This window comes from Pieris napi, chromosome 8 (genome assembly GCF_905475465.1).
Source record: "Pieris napi chromosome 8, ilPieNapi1.2, whole genome shotgun sequence".
Lineage (NCBI taxonomy): Eukaryota > Metazoa > Arthropoda > Insecta > Lepidoptera > Pieridae > Pieris > Pieris napi.
In genome coordinates, this window is record NC_062241.1 from 7,873,274 (window position 1) to 7,900,165 (window position 26,892).

Sequence of the window (26,892 nt, forward strand, 5' to 3'; positions counted from 1 at the left end):
GAATTCGTGTCAGTTCAAGAAATTCCGATCTTGAGGTGAATGAGGAGATGCATAACCATGCTTTGATCCTGATCAAAAGATGTTGGATATCAGAAAGTGCTTAACATGCAGTATCGCCATATTGACGCTTGAGAGAAGATGCCTAATGTGTAAAACTGCCATTCTTCTTTCGCAATGGCAAGCAATAATACTTAACATTAATGAAATCCTAAAATAAGTTAAATTAAAGTAACAACGATATTATAAGGTTGTAGGGCGGAACGAAGTTAGCCAGGTCAGCTTGTTTTAAATAAATAATAAGGAAGGTAACAGGAGGACATATCACTAAGCGATCCATTCCAGTCAACAATTAAAAAAATAAAGGAAGGGTACTAGTAGAGGTGTAGCTGTCGGGAAAATATGGTATATGTTAGGATAAATCTACTATATTGCCTAGTATAGTAGATTTATCCTAACATTTAAAGAAAGATTTACTAATATTATTATTTAAAATTAAATTAAAGAGACACAATTTTCGCCATCAATTTACGCTTTGATATAATAAATTGTTATAATACGAAATATAAGTTTTCAATTATATTTAATGAGCGGCTCGGACGGTGTGAATGACATCTCGTCGGATAAAAACGTAATACAACAAAGGAATAACAAAAAAACAGATTTTTCAAACCGATTAACACGCTCTGTGCCTCTTGTGTCCAGTCCTCATAGTTTTTGTTACATCTAGTTAATTTACCTAGTAATATCGCAGCCTCAATTTACTTACGACTTTTGATTATCAAACCAAAAAAAATAGATTACAATGTTAATAAAAGTCATTAGTCTGGTAAACCAGGTGAGTGTGGATGGGCAAGTGTAATCTGTGGTCGCTGTCGCTCTTTGAGAAAACTTGCAGAGTCGTTAGGGGGCAATATAAAATGCTATGATAACTTGAATGGTAATATTATGTCAATTACTACAATCAACAATTGTTATGAAATCAAAGTGACAATTGCATACTACAAAATGAAACTAATTTATTGATTACTATTTTTGTAACGGAATATAATTTACTTAATATAAATAATTTGTTTGCCTATTTTAATCAAAAATATAATGATAAATGCTACAATGTACTTCAAATTATTTATGATTATAGCGTCTGCTTTAAAACATATTTATTCATTGTCTTATTTTGTGTAAAACATTTAGTATTATTGTTGTGATTCACACACAGGTTTGTTATTGTTTTATTTTCGTTCGAAATCATTCTATAATAAAAGGTTTTAAGTTTTAACTTAACTAAGTTACTTTTGGGTAGGTACTGTTACCTTTCCACAAAACTCCTTTTTGTTGTGTATATACAGACACACGCGTGTATGCCCCTTGTTATCTATTGTTTTTATAAATAAGAGGATGTGTGACATATAGTGTTCTTTAGTATACACCAAAATACTAATTGGAAAAAAATATTACATAAAAATTAATCTACTCTACTAACCTACTTAGGTTAGATACTTATCTATTTGAAGTATGCTAACTAAATTATATGAGAGATGAAATACACAGGCGTTTTTTTCGTTCGAAATAAGTTTCCAAGGGAGAGTTTAAAATATCTGTAAATATGTATTTTATGTTATTTATTGTACTAATTAAATAGTTTGTCGGAACTCAAACCATTATTGAAAATGTTGAGCGCCTCTTAATGCGGTAAGTGATTCAATCGAAGCTCACTACCGTATCATTTATGAGCACACCGCGGCCCGTGACATGTGACCACAATATATAGTGATAATTGATCATGATTCGTGTATGGAAATTAATTATGAAACAAGTGTGTTTGTGCATTTTATTAATTAATAGCGCAAGTGGACAGTTCGGAAGTAAGTCGATAATTTAAATAATAATATGTTAATAATTCGTTATATTATATATTCATTCTAGATATTCAGGTAGAATTAATGCCCAATTTTTATGTAAAGCATCGAGCAGCGAAACCGATACAGAAATCTGAGGCCCAGACCTAAAAAGGTTGTAGCGCCACTGATTTGATTTTATAATTTTATAGAGCAGCGAGAGGCTTTCGATTGTATCTGTAAATATTTTTTTTTAAATATGTATTACGAATATTTCATTTCTTATTATTAAACTATATTATAACTAATATTCGTTTCCTACATCAATACTAATAGATACATAAATAGTGCGTAAGTCAACGTCGAAATTTTTCACGTAGCTTTGTCTCTTACAATTTTGTGATTCATTTACAAATTTTAAATTAAATTTGATGATTTTAAATTTTCTCCTTAGAATTTATGAATTTTAATTATCTTTTTATTAAACCAGCCATTCGTCTTTATTGTTATTATAAATAATTATAGCTTGATTATACCGTCTCTATATATAGTTTTTATTTCATAAATTAACTGACATCAAGGACATAGTAATTACAGTAATGTGGTATTCAGTGAACAGCCTCGATTTGTGATGAGAATACGGTGCAAGGTCATTTGTAATGATGATTACTCATGCAACATTGGTTTTTATTATTATGCACAATTTTGACTTTGTTGTTTGTATGCGAACAAAAGCTTACAACGCCAAAATAATAAAAAATAGGTCCATAACAATGGGCCTAGGAACAATCATTTCAATGTTTCTTACATGTGAAATAAGCTGATTTTGAATATTTATTAACACTATGACATTTTAATTTGGTATATAAACAGTGTTTTATTTAATAATAAGTGTTCTGTTGAGTTGATGAGAACAAACACTTCTTTGACGTAATAGAACGTATACGTAAAAGTAACAGAACTACGAGACGTCAACGTGATCTTCCGTATAAGCTTGGTCGCCTTTTTCGATTAGTGTTGTTATAAATACACACTGTTAAAGGTCATAAACGATTAATTGGAAGGAACAGGAACAAAGATTAAACAACTATTATTAATAATACCCACATGGACTTCCAATACGATAAATGTTACAAAATTCTTCGGTTTCTCGTTAATTTTATAATAATAATAAGATAAAAACAACCCAATATATTCTATAATTTACTGATTTTAAATCAGAGCAATAACCAAGATGTTAAATGAAAAAAGGCGGGTAGTTTTTAAATATTTGACAGTCAATTTTTAACGTTTGCTTTAAAAAAATATATGGCGCACTGTTTTACGCATTATCGAATTCTAAACAGCAAAAAGATTGCATGTTAAAAATCTAATTCATTCATATTATATCATATATACCTATAAATATTGCTTTGCTTAAAATTAAAGCCTTATTTTATATATATATAGCCCTATATTGTATATCACTTTCTCAAAGTTTTTCCAAAGCTGAAACACAATTATTATTATTATGTATATAAACACACTAGATAGCAGCTTGATACGCTGATGCGCGCGTATTTTGAGATTTGGAGAAACTATCCAATCAAATCAAATAAAATGTATTTAAAAAAATTATTGACTATTGTAAAATATATAAAGTTAAAAGTAGCTGCAGACCGGGGGGCGGGGGCCGGGCCATGTCAATATGTTACAATATAATATACTAAGTACATATTATGTACGAACAAAAAAATATTATACGAAAAAATGTCTTAGAAATAATTTTAATGTGAGTTCTCTTTTTAGGTATATCAATAAGTTTAGAAAGGAAACCGCGGGTTGACGATGATTCAAATCTTGTAAGTAGCTTACATATATTTAACATAATTACATATATTAAGACATTCAGAACAATAAGAATCTTACCTAAATTATGTAGATTCTAAGAATAAATAAGATGAAAAAGATAGGTATAGTAAGTAGTATGTCTACCATAAAAGAAAATACAAATTGTATCGATTTTAGTGGGTGCAGAATAAACAAAGCATCATTTTGCGAAAAACATTACAGGTGTTGTAAATAACATGTAAAACTCATGTATTAAAAGTATTAAGTATATTTTTCTTTTTTTGTCTTTTCATTGAGAAACTAAATAAGAGAAGTGAAACATTGGTACTATTTGTTTATATCTTAAATATTTTTTTCAGGCAAGATGTCCACCAAATACAACATGTGTCCCAGTCAGTCAATGTCCACTATTAGAAGATTTGTTGGATTATGCATGTTTCTCTTCAGATAGGTAAAGTTTTTTTTTTAATATGTTCACAGCTTTTTCCCGAAGGGGTAGACACAGACCACTGATCTCTACTTGCTATGGTCCTGACATACCTACCTTATGCTTCATCCACTTTCATGACATTCACCATGATGCTAGTACTTTTAACATTTTCCTTCTCTAGTATCTCCTGGATTTGGTCCAGGTATTTACTGCAAGGCCTACCTAACCTGACTTCACCATTCACGGTTGCCTTGTACTTGTTGAACTTGTTAAGGTTTATTTGATTTATCAAATAATAAATATCCTTATAGTCATAAAAGTGATTGGAATATATGATATATGTATATACATATATGATACCATATAGTATTTTGCTTAGTTCATTTTGTATGAACTAAGCAAAATACTAGTCAATATCAGGATATTTATTGACCATATGATATTTTTCATATGGACATTGGACATAGGCTTTAAAACATCAGCTATTCTAAAAAATAAAGGTTAAGGTTATAATGTAACTAATGATATGATTATCTTCTAGGTATAATAATTGGATGCTGTTCTTTAAAGAATTTCTTAAGTTAAATAATAAGTAGTAGAAAATAGTAAGTAAAGAATAAGTTAAATACCTTTTAGATAGTCAACCAAACAAGTATGTAAATAAATGTACTCTTGGGCTCAATACTAATATTTATAATTTTTGGTAATTAATAAATAAGAAGTAGTATGGCCATTTTCAGGATATCTAGCTGTCTCATTGTTTAATATTTAAGAAGATATAAATATTTTCAGATATTTTCTCCGTTTGAATGAATTAACATGTGGAAGCTCAAATGAAGAAGATTTTGTGTGCTGTCCGTCTTGTGAGTGTGGCCGGGTGTATCAACATGGCAACCCTGAATGCGGACAGAGCATGGTACGAGGGATTGACTATAATGGTTTAGGGGCACAGCCCTGGGTGGCTAGAGTGGGTTTCGCAAGTTAGTATGATGATATATCAGTTAGTATAAAAGAAATTGAAGTGCTGAGTTGTGAGATATATACCTTTTTTTATAAATAAAATCTTTATTATTAACAATAAAAGTAGCGTATTCGCAACTCTGATGTGCATCTTTACTCCCCCATATTTGTATTTTTAAAGTATAAAAGTACTTGGTAATACAAGAATATTGTATTGTCATTTTCCAGATAAAGATACGGGTAGTGTGAAGTTTGCGTGCACAGGCTCCATCATCGGCAAAAGGATAATTCTAACAGCTGCTCACTGTGCGTTGGCCAAACCGGAAGGGTACAAATTGTAAGTATGACAATTATGTTGGAAGGTCGTGATGCTGTCCACTTTTAATTGTCTATGATGCACTGCATTTGAATTTGGATTATGTTCTTTTATTTTTAGATGTGCGGTGTCATTTTTTTATAATGTAATATATTTTTTTCTCATATACAAGTAAACACAATGTTTTCAAGTATTCTTTGCGTTTTAATTAATTGCTATAGCCGCTAGTCCACCCTATCAAATTATAGACAATATTAAAAATAGAAATTGTATTTATAACCGTAACTGAAAGTAATAGCCAATTTGTAATATTATAAACTAAATAATTTATGTATGCTTCATTAAAATTCAAATATGAAAAAGTGGAGCGTAATAATATATATGTATATAAAATTCACAATATATAATTACACTATATATTTTTTTATATTGCGTTGCGTTGTCCCCTTCTGATATATGTAGGTGTTTTGAATTGTACCTTTTTAACCGACGTAAAAAAGGAGGTTATGAATTTGACCTGTATATGTATATTTGAATTTAGGTCCCAAGGGTTCCAAGTACGTGCTTAATTCTTGTAATTTCAGAATCAGTATCTATACACTAAATTCTTAGGAAACCACAAGTAATTTCTTGATTTAAATCGCTATCTTAGGAAAAACAATGTACACAACAAAAATAACACAATGTACACTTATGAACGTCAATAAGAAATACATATTAAATTCTGAAATTGGCAGTAATAGAACGGAAGAGAAGATCTGGCAATAAACTCTCCGCCACTCTTTAATCGCATTGTTTTACACAAAAAGTCTATCATCAAAATCAGTTCAGTAGTTGGGATATGTACACCCATTTCAAGAAATCTTGTAAGGACTTTTATGTATATTATAGATCCACAGTGGTGGTGGGTGAATGGGACGTCAGCCGTAGTCCCGATTGTTCAGATTTCTTCTGTGCGCCGCCACCACAAGCCCTCAAAGTTGAGAGCGTCTCAGTACACCCTGGATACGAGCAGAAGATATTCAGACATGACATAGCACTCATCATTTTGAAGGACGAAATTAAATACTCCGGTAAATAACTCTCAAAATAGCGTCTTCATATTTGTAAAGCCTTTTAGAACCGAGGTTTCTAGTAGTGATAACCAAAACACATAACGATAATGGCGTCAATCCCAGGAGCAGAATGTATTACATTTCTTAATTTTTCGACCAGGGCTGGTACTCTGTAACTTGCATTAGCGAACTCGACTTTAATGTTGAGTACCACATGAGGTCAAGGTTGCGATTCTCCCAGTTCTTGTAGCGTTAATACAGGAATTGAGAGAACTCGATCAATTGCATTTAAAAACGGGATTGCTATTAAAGGTACAGAGTGCCGTCGCTGTAAATGTTATGATGACCTCCACACACACACACACTCCGCTGGTCCAAGACCCAAAAAGTGCCTTGGCCTCCGAAACGAGAAAAATCCGCTTTCTGTCCTGCACCACTTTCTGCCAATTTCTGGCTTTCAGCTGCAACAGACACTGAACTGATGTTCATCATCATCATCTGATCTTCAATCGAATCAAATAATATATTGTAAATTTGCTATTAATATTATTTTCCAGTTTCTGTTGTGAGAAAAAAATTTATCTGTAAAATCAACGATTTTACACAATAGAGTAGAGTCGCTGTGTTGTGAATTGAGAAAATTTAGAATCTGATGGTTTTAAGAGACATTCCCTTTTTTCTTTTTTCCTTGATCGGTATGTTCTGATTACACTTGTTGGTTTATTAGTAGGCCCGTCTTTAATATCTATATTGATAACCGACTACGTTATAAATAATAAATCAAAGGCGCTACAACCTTTTTAGGTCTGGCCCTCAGATTTCTGTATCCGTTTCATCATCAGTTGGTAATCAAAGCAAGCAAGTAGGTGATCAGCCTTCTGTGCCTGATGCACGCCGTTGACTTTTTGGATCTAAGGCAAGCCGGTTTCCTCACGATGTTTTCTTTCACCGTTCGTGCGAATGTAAAATGCGCACATAGAAAGAAAGTCCATTGGTACACAGCCGGGGATCGAACCTACGACCACAGGGATGAGAGTCGCACGCTGAAGCCACCAATACTGCTCAACATTATATATATTTAATAATTTTTGATCACCCCAGTGACGGCTGCACCTATCTGCCTCAATGACAGGCCATTGGTAGTGGACGAACGGGCCTCGCTCGTGGGCTGGGGAAAACTGTCCGGACAAAGTACAGCGGTAAGTGTCATGCCAATTTAAGAGCATTGTAATTTGTACAAAAATACACTTTACTAAATTGTTTCTGTAACATATTTCTTGTATAAAGCGACGGACTAAAAATCTCAATGTTTTGCTTTTGTATACACCAACTTACCTACCCTTCCTTAGTAACGTATTTTAAATACGTTGAAACTTGCATATTTTAAGGGGAGTCGTCAACAACAGCTGGAAGTCCCGATAGTCCCCTTAGAAACGTGTGAGCGAGTGTTCGGTGAATCCGTGCCAATACACGAGGGACAATTATGCGCTGGGGGGGAACAGGGGAAGGACGCTTGTTCCGGTTTTGGTGGGGCTCCCCTGGTTATGAAGAGGGATGGCATGTTTGTACAGGTAAGAAAATATTTAAATAAAACTCATTATTTATTTCACGTCACGAATCCTTAGAATTAAATTGACAAATTGCCTTAATTAATAAAGTTTTTGAGTTTCCTAGGTTCATACTCTATTATATATTTTACATAACTAAGTCAATTATATTTAATTCACCTGCTGAAAGTACGCCATAGCGTTGCTGATGAGGCAGAACTTTATATTAAAATTCACTAATGACATCATGACAAAAAGTTATCTCTAAGTGCGCAATAATACCGGCCACTTACCTATGAATAAAAAGAATAAACCATGAATGTGTTTGAGTTCCTTATCAACTAATTAATTATATTTTAATCAAAACTTCGTTTCATTTTCTTTGTAAAGTGTAGTAGATAACACTATCACATTCGGAAGAAATATGATTTTACCCTCTGTGCCCTTAACCAAGCCTATTGCTATATTAAACCCTCGTTGGAATTGTTCACTTTCTCCACTTGATGTAACGTATTATTTCAAGGTTGGCATAGTGTCATTCGGCTCCGAGAACTGCGGAAGTGAAGGTGTGCCTAGCGTATACACCAATATAGGGCACTACCATCGCTGGATTGTCGATAACTCTCCCACAAATTAATGCAATAAAACTCCTTATAAAAAATAGACTTCAGCAAACTGAGTTTTGTCCAGTAGGTGAAAACTGTAATATGGTATTGACTGTACAATAAATAAACCGACAAATAAATTATTGTGCGCACACACACACTCACACATACTTAGCACTTACTTATTTTCTTCTATTGTATCTTATGACAATGGCCTGATCGTACGTGTTCCGGTCTGGTGGTGGAGATGCTGGCTATCTGTCACTCAGGTCTCCTGTTACAGAGACCAGTCTCTCACATACACTTCCTAATGTTATCATCTTAGTTTAATCATAATAACCTTGTATGTATATGTGAGAGAAGAAATAAAGATTATTATTATTATTATTACAAAGTTATTTTCGATTCTCTACCTGCTGCGCTTTTGAATACAAAGCATTATTACTAATAACGCTGTTGTAATATCGTGATATCAAGGTTTAATTCATTGTATACATATGTTTTGTAAAACGTTATCAAGCATTGAAAATTGTCATTGTAAATGTTATATCAAGGCCCATAGAAAATCGATGTAAAATTATCGACACGAGTGGTTTTGCAGTATATTATATTTACCTTATTTATAGAATTATTGTTAAGCCCCAAATAAAAGTGCCTTTAATATTGTTGGTTTTATTTTATATTTTAGTGTGCACCCATTTATCCAAATTAGTCGACAATCCGTTGTGGATTGTCGACAAATTTAAAAACAGTGTCGCTACTTTGGTCGTGTCTTAAGGTTTCTGTATTTGTTTCGTAATAATTTTCTTCTTAATCCGGACTATTAAGTCTTCAGCTTACTGTGTTTAACACACGCAGTACATTTTTCGGGTATAAGGTATGTTTCCTCGCGATGTTTTCCGTCACCGTGCCTGCGAGTGTTGTTCGCACATAGTTGTATGAATCTAATCCATGCAAATAAGTGAAATGTGGTAAGTCGATGGGTATAGCCGTAATTTGGACGCACTACCTTAGGGATTATTATTTCAAGTGTTAAAAATCATAATATATTATATGGTAGGTACTATTCCTACACTATTTTCTATAAAAACTTAGAAAGTAGTCAGGCATACAGGCTTGTGACCCGCAGTTATCTGATTGGGTCAAATAATAGATTAGCCACATGTAGTCTTTCAAGCATTTCGTCTCTTAAAGTATCGTCATTCGTATTCATTATGTTAAAAGTAACTAAAGGAGCTGTATCTCATATTTATAGAACTACGCGCAAAAGCAGCGGGTTACTGCTGGATTATATTTAACTGAATACATGGTTAACAATGGAAAGAGTTATTATGAAGACTAAAAAGAATGACTTTGTAACGAACGTAACACTGTATAGCCGGTTGCAGACCGAAAACTAAGCTATGCCAAGCAAGCTAGGCTAAGCTAAGCTAGAAATAAATAGCGTGCACACCAACAGCTAAGCCAAAGCTCAGTCAGTGTGGCGAAGGATGTGCAAAGGGTGTGCACTGTGCGGGGTAGCGGGAGGGGCTTAGCTTAGCTCGTGCAGCTGCGTATCGGCATACACAACTAACTTAGCTTCGCATATTTTAGTTAGCTCACATAGCTTAGTTCGCATAGTTTGCGATCTGCAGACAAGTATGGAAAACTGCGTCAGCTATGCGAGATAAGCTAAACTAACTTAGCTTAGCTCTTGGTCTGCAACCCGTATAACACTAGTCTAGTTCTAGCTTCTGGTGCTTAATTGCTTGACGCAAAGTTATGGATTGTAAATTAAAAACAACACTGTTTTAATAGATATATTCACCGTTGATTTATTAATACATAATTAAGTGCCATCCAGTTGTAACGTTTCGCACACGGCTCAGCTTCTTTCAATATTGAACACAGAGTACTGAAAAGATCCACTTGGGCATTATTTTGAATGTGTTGATCAAATACCTAAAACAAAATAACATTATTTCCTATGTTACTTATCTTGTTAGAGCTATACTTATTGCATCGCCTGTTATTTTTCCTAAGAATACTAAATTTCGTATATAGCATTAAACAACAATGAGTCACACTAGGTGACTAGAGTTTAATCAGTTTTTTTTAGAGAATTTTGCCTTAATCAAATATTTGATTGCCGCAGATGGGATTCATAATAAGTAGTGTCTATGAAACATCTGTAAAAAAAAAATCGATCTTTTATTCCACATTTTATGTTAGTTACTTAGTTTTCTACAAAGCGACGCTCATTCCTGAGGTCGTAGGTCGGTCCTCGGCTGTGCACCAATGGAATTCTTTCTATGTGCGCATTTAACATTTGCTCGAACGGTAAAGGAAAACATCGTGAGGAAACCGACATGTCTTAGACCCAAAAAGTCGACGGCGTGTGTCAGGCACTGGAGGCTAATCACCTACATGCCTATTAGATTTAAAAAATGATCATGAAACAGATTCAGAAATCTGAGGCCAAGACCTAAAGAGGTTGTATCGCTACTGATTTTTTTTTTCTACAAAGCATCTTAGCAGTATGACCTTTGAAGTTTCATCTTATTCTTACCCCGTTAACAGTGATAGTAGGTATGAAGCTGGGTCGCACTATGCTAGTCTGGTATTCGCTATGAAGTTGTAGCGATGTTCCTTCACCTGTCAAGACACAGTCTTCTACATCTTTAGGAGACAGTTTCGCATTTTGGACACACTGAAAATGTTATATGATAAGTTTACTAAATATTTAAAGTAGTGAAAATCGTGTAAATATTATAATCTAATGATTTAAATAATGGTTTCTGAGTTGGGATAGTAAGTATAAATAACTCTGTTAATATTTTCTTGTACAGCCTTGCGATTCTGTAACTCACTTTTCGAACTCTTACAGCGGTCAGCGCGAGCGGTCAGAGCGATTTGGCATTCTGATAAACAATAAACTACAAGCTCCCTCCGCTTGTCAAGACGTAATGTGAAATTGCTTAACAGAATACCATGAGATTCCAAAAATGACGTGACGTGAGTGACGAAGGGAGCGTTGTTAGTGCGAGGTGAACTCACGGATTAATAGAATCGCACGGCTGTGGAGGATAGAATAGTGAGGCTGGCACGTTTTAGACGCAACGAACCTATGATATGTGTCCGGCACATAAGGCTGATGCTTGCCATAAGAAACTCGATATTTGAAACCTATTCACATCTGTATTAACCCATGCCGCTTTATGGCTGTCAGGGGTATAGACACCGTAGTAATAAGAAGAATTATTCAATGTACAATATAAAATAAACAACTTTATATTTATCTATTTAGAATATTGAACTTAGCCGATTTTGTTGTCTATCTGTACAAAAAAGAAATGTAAAGATTTATTTTTAATCTGCGAACTAAATGCATTCTATATCTTATCGCATTCACTTAATAATATCAATAAATACTGATTTAACATACAATGATTCGTACTATTAGTGACGCATATTATTAAGTTTAATGGTTTAATGCTTTCATTTTTTCCAGTTAACATAACAAGGAAATTAAAACTAACTATGTATATATAAAAGAGCTTGGGATGTCTATGAGATACCAAAAAACCGCTGGTGATAAAGCCGTCTACGGGTAAAATTCAGAGACTAAAGCGGGCCATAGACGGACCGCATGTTGCAGTCAAGACCGACTGCAATATGCCGCGGACCGCTCGAGCAGTTCCTGAGCAAACCGCATATTGCAGTCGGTCTTGACTGCAACATGCGGTCGTCTATTGCCCGCTTAATGAACGACCTATGACACCCGTTTGTCAAAACCCAAAACGTTTTTGATATAATTTCATAATTAAACTAGTCTCGATTCGGAGACGTTCCCTCGCATTTCAAAAAACTTAGGTATTGTATGACCTAGCAGTTCTCTCGTAAAACATATAACGCTCTTCGTATTCCGTATAATAATGCTTTAACAATGCTGGGACTGCTATGGCACATCCAGGTGCATCGAGTATGTGTTCGGATTACCTATGGACTGGATAAGGCCTGCTTGTTGCTTTTTTAAAATTTTATACGACAGGCAAACAAGCAGGCGGGTCATTTAAATTTAAGTGTTTACCGCCGCCCATTGACATCTAAAACACCGAGAGATTTTCAAGTGCGTTGCCGCCTGCCGGCCTTTAAGATACTCTCTTCTTAAAGGCGCCTAATTTGTAACGGTTCGGAAATACAATAAGTATATTAAAAAGCGTTGTGTAGAACGCCAGACGTCAAGGTAGAACGAAGCCTAACCAACTAAACTTAACTGTGTGAAAAAATGTGATAATCTCTATATATATATAAAATTCTCGTTCCCATACTCCTCCGAAACGGCTCCACCGATTCTTATGAAATTTTTTATGCATATTCACTAAGTCTGAGAATCGGCTACTATCTTTCAACCCCCTAAGTGGTAAGGGGGTGTTTTGTCCACCCCAAAATTTAAATTTAATTTTTAAATTTAATTTAATACAACCCTTAATTTTCATCTATCCTCTACGATCAACCCCTATTTTTTATTATTGTAGAAAGTTATTTTTATTGAACTAAAAATGTTTCCTAGAAATATACATGGCAAAACAAACGTTTGCCGGGTCAGCTAGTAATAAATAAATTCATAGGCAGTCTTACATGCAGATCTCCTTTAGCCCCCGACCTGGTTTTCATCTCGCAGGCGACGTAAGCAACTTTCATAACATCAGTGTACTGCTTCATTCGATTAAGTGCGCAGTCCTGTACCATGTTACCAAGACACTCTGAGGAGCCGTGCTGGCATTGGAAGCCGTCGTTACCATTGTTTATACTCTGTGAATCATTTGTTATAAGTAATACGTTTATATACGTTTTGAAGTTATACTTCTTTAGGCGCGTTATGAAAAATTGATGAGGGTGAAATTTTACGATGCGCGCGCACCGTGACACAAAATTAACAGAATGAAGTTGCCCACGGTAGATACTACGTCATTGGACATAATTTAAAAACAAACATTCGAATAATAATAGAATTTATGTTACACTTAATGTAACAGAATAATAATAAATATTTATTTATTTATTTTTTCAAATGTAAACTGAACTTTATTGACTATAATGACTCCTTTTCCAGTCTTTGATTATTTAAATGTTAAAATTATTTGCATGCAATCAAAAACTATTTTTAATAATGCCAAAGAAGTATAACTTCTTACGCGCGTACATAAGAACACGCACCCTTTTTTATTTAGTAAAGAATATGTTATGTATGATCTTTGTTGGTAAATACGGCTTCTTTAAATAAAGAGATTTATTTATTACTCACTACACAAATATCTTAACAGTTAATTAATATAGTATAATAACCAGGGATAATGTTTTGGTTGTTTTAAATCGGTTCAGTTTTTGAATTTATTGAAAACACACAAAAATGCTAAATGTTTATAATATTAGTTTATTATTTGGCCACCTGCTAAAAAAACCATTCTGTCTCGGATCGGTAAACTCAAGAGTCTTCTATAGTCTATTACATAATTCCACGTGAGCTCACCCTTGCCTTGCCGAATGGCACAAGTTCAAGTGTAGTATAGTTGTGCAGTTGTTGCACTGTCGGCTGGAGTTGCTTGATTATAAATTTTTCACTATCAGGACACTCGCTCTCATAGTATACTGTTAGCCGTAACTGAAAAAGAGCACATTGACGCAGTTTTTTAAAAAGGCGTAATTTCTTACAGCACATAATTTTTGCTGTGTTTTTGTGTTATTCAAATTATTTTTCGTGTTTCGTTGGGTAACCTACAGGAATCACCACAGTAAAACAGTGTTTTTAAATGATAAATGATAAATTATTTATTTCTGTAAGTAGGATTTTACAAACACTTTTACACGTCAAACATTTTTTTTTAAACTAGATGAGATGAGATCGACGTTTCCTATCTGACTACTCTGAGAAGAAACGCCATGAAACGAATAAACCATGGACCATCACCATAGTATGCATAGTATTTTCTTTATGCAATGTTAGTAATTATATTGTACTGTAACTGTATATCTAATTTGTGTGTGAAGTCTATTTTTAGCTAAAGGCAAATCGTACTATAAAAATGGTAAAGAAAAATTGTATGACCAGTATAATCATTGTATCGCTCTTGAAGCCGAATCAAATTCTATCTAAAAAAATATTTTTTCTATGTTAACCTATGCCTTTTCAGCTATTACTGTTACCACATTTGTTGTTCTGATTCTCATCTTCAAGAACAGCTCGCAGTATTTGCCAATAATTTATAAATATTACGTAATCGCTAAGTCTGGCTAATAAATAAATAAACTGTTTAGTGACAATTATTGATAGTTTGTTATCCTGAGCTAAGTAATATATAGTCAATTGTGTAACTATTTTCAATCGTTCGACTTATAATTTAAATTAATACGATTATTGCTGTTATTTATATCACTATTTCATGGCTTATGCTTGAGCGATATGTCGAATGCAAAAACATATTATAGAACAGGAGATTGGAACATTGCGCTGAAATCTGAATTCCAAGATTTGATTTGACCTTACTAAGAACTATGCTGATCATGTAGAATTAGAATTCACTAGCGCAGGATTTCGTGTAATATAACAAATATTTTAACGTCGTCTTAAACAATTAACGTTATATTTTAGTCATTTTACATAAAACCTCACAAAAAAAATCCGTCCAAAATTTACTCAAGAATTACACAATTCTATTGGTGAACAATAGTCCGTTCGGTAGTTTTTGACAAAGTTGATCCACTTGATTCTATAATATGTAAAGATTTTAAACTAAATTAGAAACTGGAGTCGCAAGTACGGCTAGATTTAAGCCAGACAAGCCGGGCACCTGAATATCACTAGAGTTATGAGTTATAATTGGCGATTACTTCGTCAACCAATATCATATTCACACGTCCTACGGCTTAGCAATGATAATTTACTTTGTCTATGGATCTGCGTAAGACCTTCTCTAAGGTCCTCCATCGGGTCATATTAATATGTTAACATTGAAATAGAGAGGTAGGACCACTTTTACTGTCCCACATGTTCATTTTGACCTCGTATAGTTACTGGTTTGTACTGAGAAATTGCAAACACTAGTCACCCACTTACTACTTTAATGTTTTACAAAACTTTTCGAAAAAACAAATGGATATCTGTTGTTACTTAATCTAGGATTTATTACAACTAAAAATATATACCTAATTAATCATATAAAACAATATTAGAAATCCCAATAAGGTTTCCTCACATATTTATCAATATTAATGTACTCCTAAGATGGCATAATATTGTAAAGATATATGTAAAGTATAGAATCATTAAAAATGAAAATATGTAATAACATATGTGACGTCAAAAATATTATGTTTATTAATTATTACCTATTGTGTTCATATTCATTAATTATGTTCTTCACATGTCATTAAACTGTATATAATTGAGTATTTCGAGAACGTAAGACACAACCTTCAGGTTCGGAAACATTATTTCCGCTGTAAAATTAACTTCATTTAGCAACTTATTTTCGTACGCAACGAAGCGATCAATTTATTTTTATATCTATTTAACTAGGAATTGTTTCAACCGTTTTGATATTTTAAATAAGTGTAATTAATAAATCGATTAATTTATTAATTACACTTATAAAAACTAATTATTAATAACAAACCTTCTTTCCAATTGCATTTCCAGAACTAATTAATAGCACCGTCAACAAAAAAATATCACTTATATCCATATCGATTATTATCAATATTCATTTGTATCCGAATATTTCTTGACGTCCGAACACGGTGTATGCTCTACAAATACTAATAACGTGTATCTTAATGTATTGACACTTCAGTATTATTTATTCAACACTAGTATTATTTGTTCACAACTTTTTAATCGACTGTTAGTGTTTTTATATAGATTTTTCGTTGTACGGTTCCTGGGTCAACGGGATGCTTTTAATAATAGAGGTTTTTATTTTTACATTTACGACACAAGAACAAACTAATGCCAAATAACTAAATGCTAATTAATGTAAGAAAATGTAGCGCAACATTTTCTATTCTATTCTATTCGCCACGGTTGTAATACTAAGAACACCTGAGTGAGCAAAATGTGTACCCTTGGCTTGTACACTAGTTCTAAATGATTTGTTAAAGAAGAAAGAAAAGGACCACCTGTTCTATTAGACTATGGAAATCTCTTAGAAAGCACGGTTTCCAATTATTAATTATGACGATGAATGCAAATTTTGATGATCTTGACATCACATTGGAATAACTATTAACTCAATATTGAAATCGGGATCGATAGTAAAGTAATAGAGTAATGTCAATAGACGCGGAAATGTTTCTGGTTAAACCTGTATGTTTGTTTATAAGTGTAAAAAAGGTGTTTTGTATCTCAGCTAATCTCAAGGGAACGTAAAGTAGACATAATTGTATGGAAATTGTTACCCTGCCTCCATCCATAGAAAGCAAGCTCCCGGACCAACTCCCATACCCCCCCCACCATCACTTTAATCCCATACCATCACTTTAATAAGTTGCCCCGGCGTGGAGTTCTGTAAATGGATTTCTCAATAGAAAAAAGTAACGTTTATAATCTCGAAACCAGGCAGTATAATGGTTTGATTATCTTTGACATTTCTCTACACGGAAATGTGATAATAATTTTATTAGACAATTGATAATCTATTCATAATATAAAAACGCCGCTAGATTTGTCTGATCACGTGTTCATTAGTTAGATCACTTTAGGGATTAAATGATTTTACCTTAAATAAATCATATTCAACCTCATACTGTTTACCTACGTACGCCATATGTGCTAGAACATTTAAATCAACATCCTCCAATTAACTCTATGCTGGCCCTCGGTATGATTTGATCGCTTGGATTTGCGTGAGAACATAGCTTGGAGATACTAGATGGATTATATAAAATTCTGGGATATATTATTAGTAGAAGTATCTAAATTAGGCGTAAGGACAATTCTGTGAGATTTTGGTATGTGGAGTAAGTAATTAATACGAAAGATATTTTTACTATCAAGCATTTTGATTAAGAATATTGTTCTCAAGGCATATTCAAATTGTGACGGCGTTTTTAAGTTATCCGGGGTTTGAATCTCATATGCGATGGACATTATAATTACATACTCAAAATTTCCCTTATTAAATATTGATAAATAACTAATAATATTCTTACCTAGACGTCTGTATTTTAAAATATCATACATATTTGACTGTACATTGTATAAACAACAGCGAACGATAATATAAATATCCAATATGGCTGTATTAAATAAATTACATACGAAATCAAGAGGATGACACAGATGAAATATAAAATTTCCATTTATTTTTTATAAACATTTTGCTTGTTTCTTGTGTAAGATTTATTTTTGCACGCGTTTAAACATTTTCCATTTTGTTGATGTATTTGAAATGTTTACCCAAATTTTTGACGTGTTGGATGATTCCGTCAAGAATAAAGAGGTTTTATAAAATTCAACTCGTATGGGCAATCTCCGTGGCTTCGATTCTAGTGAAAAAGATGAAATGTCAGAGTAATAAAATAGAGTATTGCGTAGACACAGAAATGTGTCTATGTTGTATGCCATTGGAAGGTAAACTTTAAACGATAATTAAAGTTCAATTTTAGGTAAATTTGTAAGTATTTTATTTTTGCTTTAACTTGTTTGCGAATTAAGTATCTTTTGCGTGACGTAATAGTAATATAATAACTTATTTATATTACATTATATGTAGTTTTAGTTAGAGGTACTAACAATTAGGTTTTAATTGCTTATTAGTTATTAAAAATCAACAAAAAAAACTAAAGTGGCATGGGCAGTATACCAAGGTTTTAATCAGTACATTCAGGATACCATTGGTACTATTCCTAACAGTGGGAAGTAGATACTATTATAATCTCGGATCGGATCTGGTGGATCTATTAACACATAAAATAAAATCAGAATTGTGGTCAAAATTCACAAATCAAATCAATTAATAATATATTTATTTAACTTATTACTTTTCTATTAGTTGTAGTTTAAAAACATAAATAAATCAGTGGCTCTACAACCTCTTTTGATCTGGGTCTCAGACTTCTAAATCTGTTTCATGATTATTTTTCAATCTAATAGGCAAGTATCAGCCTCCAGTGCCTGACACAAGCCTTCGACTTTTTTGGGTCTAAGAAATATCGGTTTCCTAACGATGTTTTCCTTCACCGTTCGATCGAATGTTAAATGCACACATAGACAGAAAGTCCATTGGTGCACAGCCGGGGATCAAACCTACGACCTCAGGTTTGAGAGTCGCACGCTGGAGCCACTAGGCCAATGCTCATTAAAAACATATTTTATTCAATTCCTAGCATGATTTTACAAATTATTTGTCGTATCCTTTATTCTTAAATGTGTCAAAATTTATAAATGCGCAATTGTCCGTTGAAAGTAATTCTGTACATCCTCTTCATAGTTGTGTATTTTTGACTCGTGTTGTTTGTAATTGTCCCTCACTTCGGTGCGAAAAGACCTAGAAATCAAATATTATTTTTATCATTCAACACATTAACGCTACATACTTTTGCACAAGGCTAACTTGAATGATGATTATTTGGAATTTACTAGCGTTTGTTTACTATCACTTGAAATTGTTTGATATGCAAATAAACCCGCTGAGTTTTTTGGCCAATTGTTACGGGAAAATAATTAGCTAGTATACTTACTTAAATTAGCTAATGTTCTAAATTGGCATTACTATATTGATTGTACCTTGGAAATTAATTAGTTTTATTTATTTGACGTAGCCCATGTTACTCGTTAAGTTATGAGAATTACTAAAATCAATGTTACAATTTTAACCAAGAGAAAAAAACCCCTCAATAAACGGATTATATAGAATCACTGCCCCCGCGAACTTCGTTTCTCCTTAATGTGATTTTACTTAGCCTACCATTTTAGTACATACCAACATGGAACATTTTGCTATGCTACCCCAGAGACTGTTCGGTTTTCCGGAATGAAAACATTTTAGGTTATTCTGTGATTTTTTCTCGATCCCCGGCTGTGCACCAATGGATTTTCTTTCTATGTGCGCATTTAACATTTGCTCGAACGGTGAAGGAAAACATCGTGAGGAAACCGACATGTCTTAGACCCAAAAGTCGACGGCGTGTGTCAGGCACTGGAGGCTGATCACCTACTTGCCTATTAGATTTAAAAATGATCATGAAACAGATTCAGAAATCTGATTTATTTATTTATTTTATGATTTTTATTGATATTTTAAATAATGTGATGTTGTCTTTATCGACTATTGGAAGTTAGCTGATATCGTTTTAATGTATATAATTATACTTATTGTGGTTTTAAGGTTCTATATGTTAATATAATTCGACAAATAAACGAATTCATATTACCCTGGGGCCCATATAAGTTTATTGTGGGTCCTGATCTCTCTAAAATCCTCTTTAAATTTTTCTCTGTCGAACATTGATTTAGGTCTACTTAGTGGTAAACATTTATCCAAATTTGGTTTCGGTGATCTAACCTATGAAGTGAGAGTAAATTTATAATAAAGAGGAACCATCTAACTTATAGTAAAGAGGAACCATCAACAGCGAGTGTCATACACAGGAGGACCTTCACTTACCTAATAAGAAGCAAGCAAAAATGATACAATCTAAGCAGCGGTATTACAAACTGAGACGTAATTATAAAAAATAGCTACATTCATAAAAAAAGTGCGTACAAACTTCTTTGGCAAACAAGTTTTTAAGTCTTGTTCATATTTATACAAATCTAAAACTAGATTTCCGAGAGTCAGAGGGAGGGAAAAAGGAAGATATGTTAGGAATTTAATGAATTTAATTGTCATTAAAATATTAAGTGTCGAAAATTGATACAAATTATTAATTTAATTTATTTCTTCGATAATAAAAATACGTAGCATTTTAATTTACAATTCGTCATTTGAGATTTCAATAAATTATTTTGCATAAAATATAAAACACTAATATTTCATAAATTTTCATTACGAAATTTAAAATTTAAAAATAGAATTTCTATAAGGTAATTCGCCCTTCTTACTCTCTCAATCGGTATCAATCGCTCTCTCCCTTTCTTCGACAAAAAAGCTGCACATCTTCGTGACGCTAATATTATTATTATTGCGTTTAATCCGTAAAAAATTTACCCTCATGCGCCTAAAGAAGCTTCACTTAAACTAATAACATCGCAATTGTCGGGGGAGGCCAACATCCTCAATAATTAAGTCCCTAATAATTATAATAATGTACTACGTTGTCAACGATAAGAATTCACATAAAACCTAGTTAACATTGAGCGTATAAAAGATACAACATTTACCCAAGGTTGTTTCGCACAAGTGTAATATGTGATGACATCCTTTGAATTGGAAATCCTATTTAAATATTCTGCTGAGTATGGACGATGGTGAAGTCTGCTGGTCGTCAGATACGGGTCTAAGTACTTTTCAAAACCTTCGTACGTTGTGTCCAGCGGTTCGATGTCTTTGCGAAAAGGTTCTATTGAAGGCTGTGTAACATAATTCATAAAATTATTATTTCATAGAAAATATTATGCTGTTGGCTTCTCATAATTTTTAAATGTAGCTTTGCTGAACGTATCTGTAAAATATTTTACTATGCAATTGCTTTATTCATTTAGACTAGAGTAGTGTGACTAAATAACTAAAGAATGTCTTATTATTGTAACGGTATTAATATGTCCATTGTCCATTCAGGCTAAGTCGAGACTTAGCACTAAGTAAGACACTCATAATATGTCAAATCCTATACGTTTTTAAGTCCTGGCTCTCTAAATTAATATATTATACCAGCAGACCGGCCAAGCATTGCTGTGGCTAAGGTTTTTGCTATATTACATAGTAGTAAACTATTCAAGGGAAATGGTAGGAGAACTCAGCGCCATCTGTTAGAATTGTAACAAATATTTGCAATAAAATAATATTGCGGGTATACATTGAGATGTAAGCCATCCTATCTTTTAAGTGAGATCAAACTGCACACGGTGTGCAAATTTGATTGATATCGGTTCGGTAGTTTAGGAGTCCATAGCGGACAAACAACGTGACACGTAATTTATATATATTAATATATACAGGAGGTTCAAATGTTATAAAATAATGACTACTGTCCATTGACATTGCGGGTGTCGGGGGCCGGCGGGTAGCTATGGATTTGCATCACGCTGTTATCTCAACATCTAGAGGTGAATTGATACGACTAGAGGATCACAAAAATCTTTATACTTTAAATAAAAATAAACTAGAACTTACTGGGTCTAAAGGTAATCTGGCAGGATGTTTGAATTGGTCCTTGTCAGTCACTAAGCGACTGGATAGAGACGGCTTAACAAATGCATTTTTTGTTTCTGACTGGCCAAACACTGCCAAATCTGGTGGTTTATGTAATAACTGGAAATTTGTTACTTAATTTATATCAATTTTAATACATATTGCACAAAATATTTGGTTATATTTCGTTAACTTAATTATTTTAACTAAACTAAATTTCTTTATTTTAATTATTCTTTTGCAGTTAGTACCTAGATATTTTCTATAGACAGAATTATAAGTGATTTTAATTATTACCTTTGTGTCTGGAGGATATATGTATAGGTTATCTGCGCAAGAGTTATTCTTATTAAACCTTTTTCTTTCACCCTGCTTCCATTCATAATCTACGGTATATTGAGATTTCGTGAATTCGCGAGTTAAATTGTAATTTCTGCTGTAATTAATTTCCTCTTGAAGTGGTGATTTCTGAAAATTATGAATCTACCTAAGAAAGTACTTTATTCGCTTTTCGTTTCTTAATGTGCTTAACGGAATAAAAACGATCCATCCTAGCGCAATTCTTAAAGAACTTTGTCTTACGAAGATGCACACCAATTTTCTGCATTCACTGAAGGAGCTCTCAACAGTTCTTAAAGTATAATTTTGCACTGCATAAATAATTGCCGAATGCATCATATGACGGATAGTCCATTTAACGTAACTTAGTACGAACTCTTCGCTAGACTAAGCGCTAGTTGGCTGCGGAATGTTCAAATCTAATAGGTAATTCAATAGTTATCGGGAATGACTTCCCACACCGTCCGAAGTTCGTTAAATCATAACTTTTGGTGATACAAATCTTTGCTATTAATAAATCAAAATTTATTTGCAAAGCAAGTGGTACATTCAGATTGATTAATTATAGAAAAAACCGCACTAACAGCCATATAAAAATAAGCATGCAAATGTAATGTATTAATCACCATAATGTCATAATGATAAGAACAGTTAAGATATTTGTAATTGTTGTCAAAAGTTATGACCTAAATACTCTCCCACAAAAAATCTAACTACCTACCTTTCCCTTGCAAGCATTACACGGCAGTGATCTATAACTTAGAGATGTTATGGATAGGGTATTTCGGATACGGTTACCTATCAGATTATCCGTTAGTTTCGGTTACGGTTACGGAGCTCCATAACATCCCTGCTATAACTTCTGGGAAGGTTATTAAATAGCTTATTAACCATGACGTAACATTTTTTTAAATACATCGTAGTGCAATATGCAAGCTGTCTATTTATTTACTTTAGTAATCATCTACGCTGTTTTATATTTAATTTGTATTCGCTTTGGCTAATTTGCGCTTTGTTATAAATAGGAAGAACATAATAATCACTTGTGAATAAAATGTCTTCCGGTACGCAAAAACGCAATTAAAATTACCTGCAGTTGTTGAAGTGTTTCAGGAATGCCTCTCGCCTCACGAGCAATTGTCTCACTTGAAATACCGGTTTCATGATACCTGTTTACAGGATAATTAGTATTCAACGTATCCCAATGGACAGTTGGCATTTTGTTTGGATAATTGGCTTTCATCATTGCCTGCTAGGTATTCGATTATTATTGTCATGGATACCAATCGATCGTGGATTTGAATTGATGGTAAAACCTCGCGCATGTGAATTGTTACTATATTAGTGAGCAAGGTTTTGTGGAATACTCGTAGTATACATAATATACCTACTTATAGCGATCAGCCCTCTGTGCTTGACACACACCTTCGACTTTTTGGGTCTAAAGGCATGTCGGTTTCCTCACGATGTTTTCCTTCACCGTACGAGCGAGTGTTAAATTCGCACATAGAAAGTCCATTATTGCACAGTCGGGGATCGAACCTACGACCCCAGGTATTAGAGTGGCACGATGAAGCTAGGCCAACACTACTCAGTTGTAGTCCACACAAAACTTCATAAAATTCCTCTGTATATATCTTTACTGTATCATTAATATAACTACTTAACTAATTATGACTACTTTAAACAGGCAAATTCATTTCATTTAACACATTTTAACCACTTTTAGACTGACTATACTTTCCGACGTCGACTGTCTAGGCACGGGATTTATTGATCTTTCTAATAATTATTATTGGCTAGGGTACAGGAAAATAGAATGTATTTATCACTTCGTATTCTTTACTAACTTCACTAACTTTCTCCTACAATGACGACAGGTTGACACAAGGATAAGTAAAATGGCCGAGGCCACGAGACACAAGAACGAAAGGCTGGCCTTGTACCAGATGGACAGAAGAAATTGCGAAGACGCCGGGGGAAAGACTGCTGAAGATAGAAAATTGTGGAATGCCTTGAAAGAGGCATTTTTGTATTGTATATAAATACAAAATTTTATTACTGTTTGATAACATGTTTTAATGTATTTTTGTAATTTTTACATGTATTAATGTCTAGTGTCGTATGTGTGTTTGTATTTTAAGGAATAGAATAAAGCTATATTATTATTATTATTCAGGAAAGATAAATGATAGTCCGGCGATTGGTAAAAAATCGTTTATTTTGACAATGACTGAAATTATTATCTAACTTTAAATACAAGATAAAATACACGCTTTACGAGTGATACCCAAAATGTTAAAGAGATTTTAGTACAGTAAAGTTAATATTTAAAACGATTTTAGTCAGACACACAAACATTCGTGGCACGGGGATCTAGCTTCAGACTACATCTAAATGTTCGGATATCACTCTAATTCAGAATCACTGCTATTACAATCGTACCATAGAAAACGTAAGTACTTGATTAAAACAATTATTACGGCATCCGCAAACAGGCCTTTAATTCTTGACAATTATAATGACGCAGATCATAGCTTGTCTGAAACGCTGAGGCCTCGAAAAAATATATTAAATCTCAGGCAGAAATTGGCAAATGTTAAAATACTATTTAAACCATAAATAAGTTAAAACGTGACTAGGATTACAATTACGGTTTAAATAACAAAGCATTTTATTAAGATTCATTTTAATTGAGACACAAATTAGGCCTAAAGATCAAATTAATCTAGCACTGAGTGGTACTTAAGCTATAATAAATTATTATTAAGAACTCTACGAATATACAAAAATTAATACAAATCTTACGTTACTAATACAAATTACATCACAGTTCAATAAACAATAGTATGAAAATGATCTTTAAGAGACTACGAATACGCATTTGGTGAGCGGTCAGAGTACACGAAATTTAGGAACATACATACATCTGATACCTTTATAAGGTTTTAAATAAATGGTCACTACCAACGAAATGTAAACGGTGATGAATCATTCAGTCATTACGAGACCTTACTTGCTAATTAGGTAAAAAAGCTACTTTATGAATGGGCGTAAATAGAAAGAGATAAATCTCTACCACACGAGGAATTTGTCAGCGATGGAACGTTTTTTCAATAATCGATTATCGAGTTCTTTATTGAAAATCGAGTTTTAATCGTTGATTTGAATCGATTTCTAAAATTATTCAATTTAGCTTTAAAGGTTTTAGAATTTGATTCCGTAATCGCCAACAAATACTCGCGGGAACGAAGCTACAAATTGATTAATATCGTAGAAAATACTTTCTCGACAAAAATATATTCATCCAGTTTACACTAGTAATGAGCAAGACGAGATGAACTTACAATTACTAAATTCAGTTTCATAAGTGAGATTGGTTTTGTTTTATGGGTATGAAAGCAGAGCCTGTTGCGGCCACGCGATTTTCGCATCTATCCTCTTGTACGCCAGCACGAAGTTCTGACCACTTTTCTCTGACATCACTTCTTGTGGGCAATCGTTTTCGTTCAGCATTGTTTCTGTAGATTAATAAATTAAGTTTAATAGATTGTTATTCAATTAATTTTGGGAATACTCAGTGCGAATAGGTGATTTCATAATAGAAATTTGTTGAAATTAAGTCTCTTGAGAAACAATAATACTAACGTTTTGTGCAAAGGTTGATTTACTTTTCAAGAAAAATTATCAGTGTAGTATAGTCAAGTAAAATAGGTAACACCCATATATAAGATGGGTAAAAATGTAAAAACATAAAACAACTAAATCGACAATTTATTATCAAATATTTATTATCTCACTAACACATATCAGAAACCACTTAAAGAATGTCAAATTATATTCATCCAAGTACGTCATTGTGGGATGAAATTTTTCTTAGGTGTTCAACCTATAATTTCTAATCGTTAACCCAACACCCTAGACCATTCTAAGTATGGATAAAAAATAGCCAACCTCCTAGAATAAAAATTTATGTAGTGAGCTGTAACTTACCATGTCCGTCGTGCAATGCGAAAAGAGCGTAGTCTTGCGGATTAGTAATGGCGGCGGCGTGCGCCAACGCACGACAGAGATCGCGGACGCGAGCCGCCGGACGACACGGAAGCGCCACGCGACGGATCCATCCGCGACACTCGTCCGGTAAGGCCACTCGCACTACGGCTGCTGTCTCGCGATTACTACACTCGGAGCCGCGGCGACACTACACACACATGAATATGAAAATCTATTCGCGCGTTAAGCATTGTGTTTAGTACTGTTGAATATAAGAATTTGGAACAATAAAGATCATGCCAATGCTTAGTAAGAAATAATTATTAAAAGTAATAATAATCCAGTGGCACTATAGCCCTCACTGGATCATTTTTATTTCATAGACAAGTAGGTTTCAGCCTTTTGTCTGACACGTCATCTTTTTTTAGATTTAAAGCATGTGTGGTGTTGGATTCTGCCGATGTGCGCATCTAACACTCGCTGTGTTAGACACAGGCAGACAGAAAGATAAAAAGTCGATTGGTGCACAGGCAGAGATAGAACCTATGGCTCTAAGAATGAGTCCCCACGGTGAAGCCTCCATCACCGGTTTCAACCACTACTACGTACGAATTAATTGTGAACTAAATAATTTAAGGTTTTCAATATAAA

General features: G+C 33.5%; 4 protein-coding genes across 4 annotated transcripts in view; 1 reads left to right on the forward strand and 3 right to left on the reverse strand.

Moving 5' to 3' along the window:
- Positions 1 to 1,697: 1,697 nt before the first annotated feature.
- LOC125051968 (CLIP domain-containing serine protease 14D-like) lies at positions 1,698 to 9,241 on the forward strand. The gene is made up of 9 exons (XM_047652607.1): positions 1,698 to 1,862; positions 3,624 to 3,676; positions 4,025 to 4,116; positions 4,888 to 5,075; positions 5,284 to 5,392; positions 6,263 to 6,444; positions 7,528 to 7,625; positions 7,815 to 7,997; positions 8,497 to 9,241. Exons 1-9 carry the CDS (start codon positions 1,781 to 1,783, stop codon positions 8,608 to 8,610), a joined length of 1,101 nt encoding a protein of 366 aa, XP_047508563.1. The 5' UTR covers positions 1,698 to 1,780; the 3' UTR covers positions 8,611 to 9,241.
- Positions 9,242 to 10,363: 1,122 nt separating this feature from the next.
- Positions 10,364 to 16,396, reverse strand: LOC125051954 (gamma-interferon-inducible lysosomal thiol reductase-like). Its single transcript, XM_047652585.1, has 5 exons — positions 16,234 to 16,396; positions 14,091 to 14,222; positions 13,199 to 13,372; positions 11,127 to 11,267; positions 10,364 to 10,519 (listed from the first exon to the last, which is right to left on the reverse strand). The coding sequence occupies exons 1-5, from the start codon at positions 16,300 to 16,302 to the stop codon at positions 10,382 to 10,384; spliced, it is 654 nt and encodes a 217-aa protein (XP_047508541.1). The 5' UTR covers positions 16,303 to 16,396; the 3' UTR covers positions 10,364 to 10,381.
- A 2,599-nt stretch (positions 16,397 to 18,995) lies between these two features.
- On the reverse strand, positions 18,996 to 23,503 carry LOC125052006. Its single transcript, XM_047652647.1, has 6 exons — positions 23,339 to 23,503; positions 22,207 to 22,377; positions 21,892 to 22,029; positions 20,940 to 21,128; positions 19,991 to 20,121; positions 18,996 to 19,104 (listed from the first exon to the last, which is right to left on the reverse strand). The coding sequence occupies exons 1-6, from the start codon at positions 23,492 to 23,494 to the stop codon at positions 18,996 to 18,998; spliced, it is 894 nt and encodes a 297-aa protein (XP_047508603.1). The 5' UTR covers positions 23,495 to 23,503.
- A 947-nt stretch (positions 23,504 to 24,450) lies between these two features.
- LOC125051918 (protein sprint) overlaps positions 24,451 to 26,892 on the reverse strand; it is a 112,300-nt gene continuing 109,858 nt past the window's right edge. The window contains exons 23-24 of the mRNA XM_047652546.1: positions 26,242 to 26,449; positions 24,451 to 25,769 (exon numbers count right to left, since the gene is read on the reverse strand). Coding sequence (XP_047508502.1) covers positions 25,636 to 25,769; positions 26,242 to 26,449 — 342 coding nt within the window. The 3' untranslated portion in view covers positions 24,451 to 25,635. The remainder of the gene's footprint in view (positions 25,770 to 26,241; positions 26,450 to 26,892) is intronic.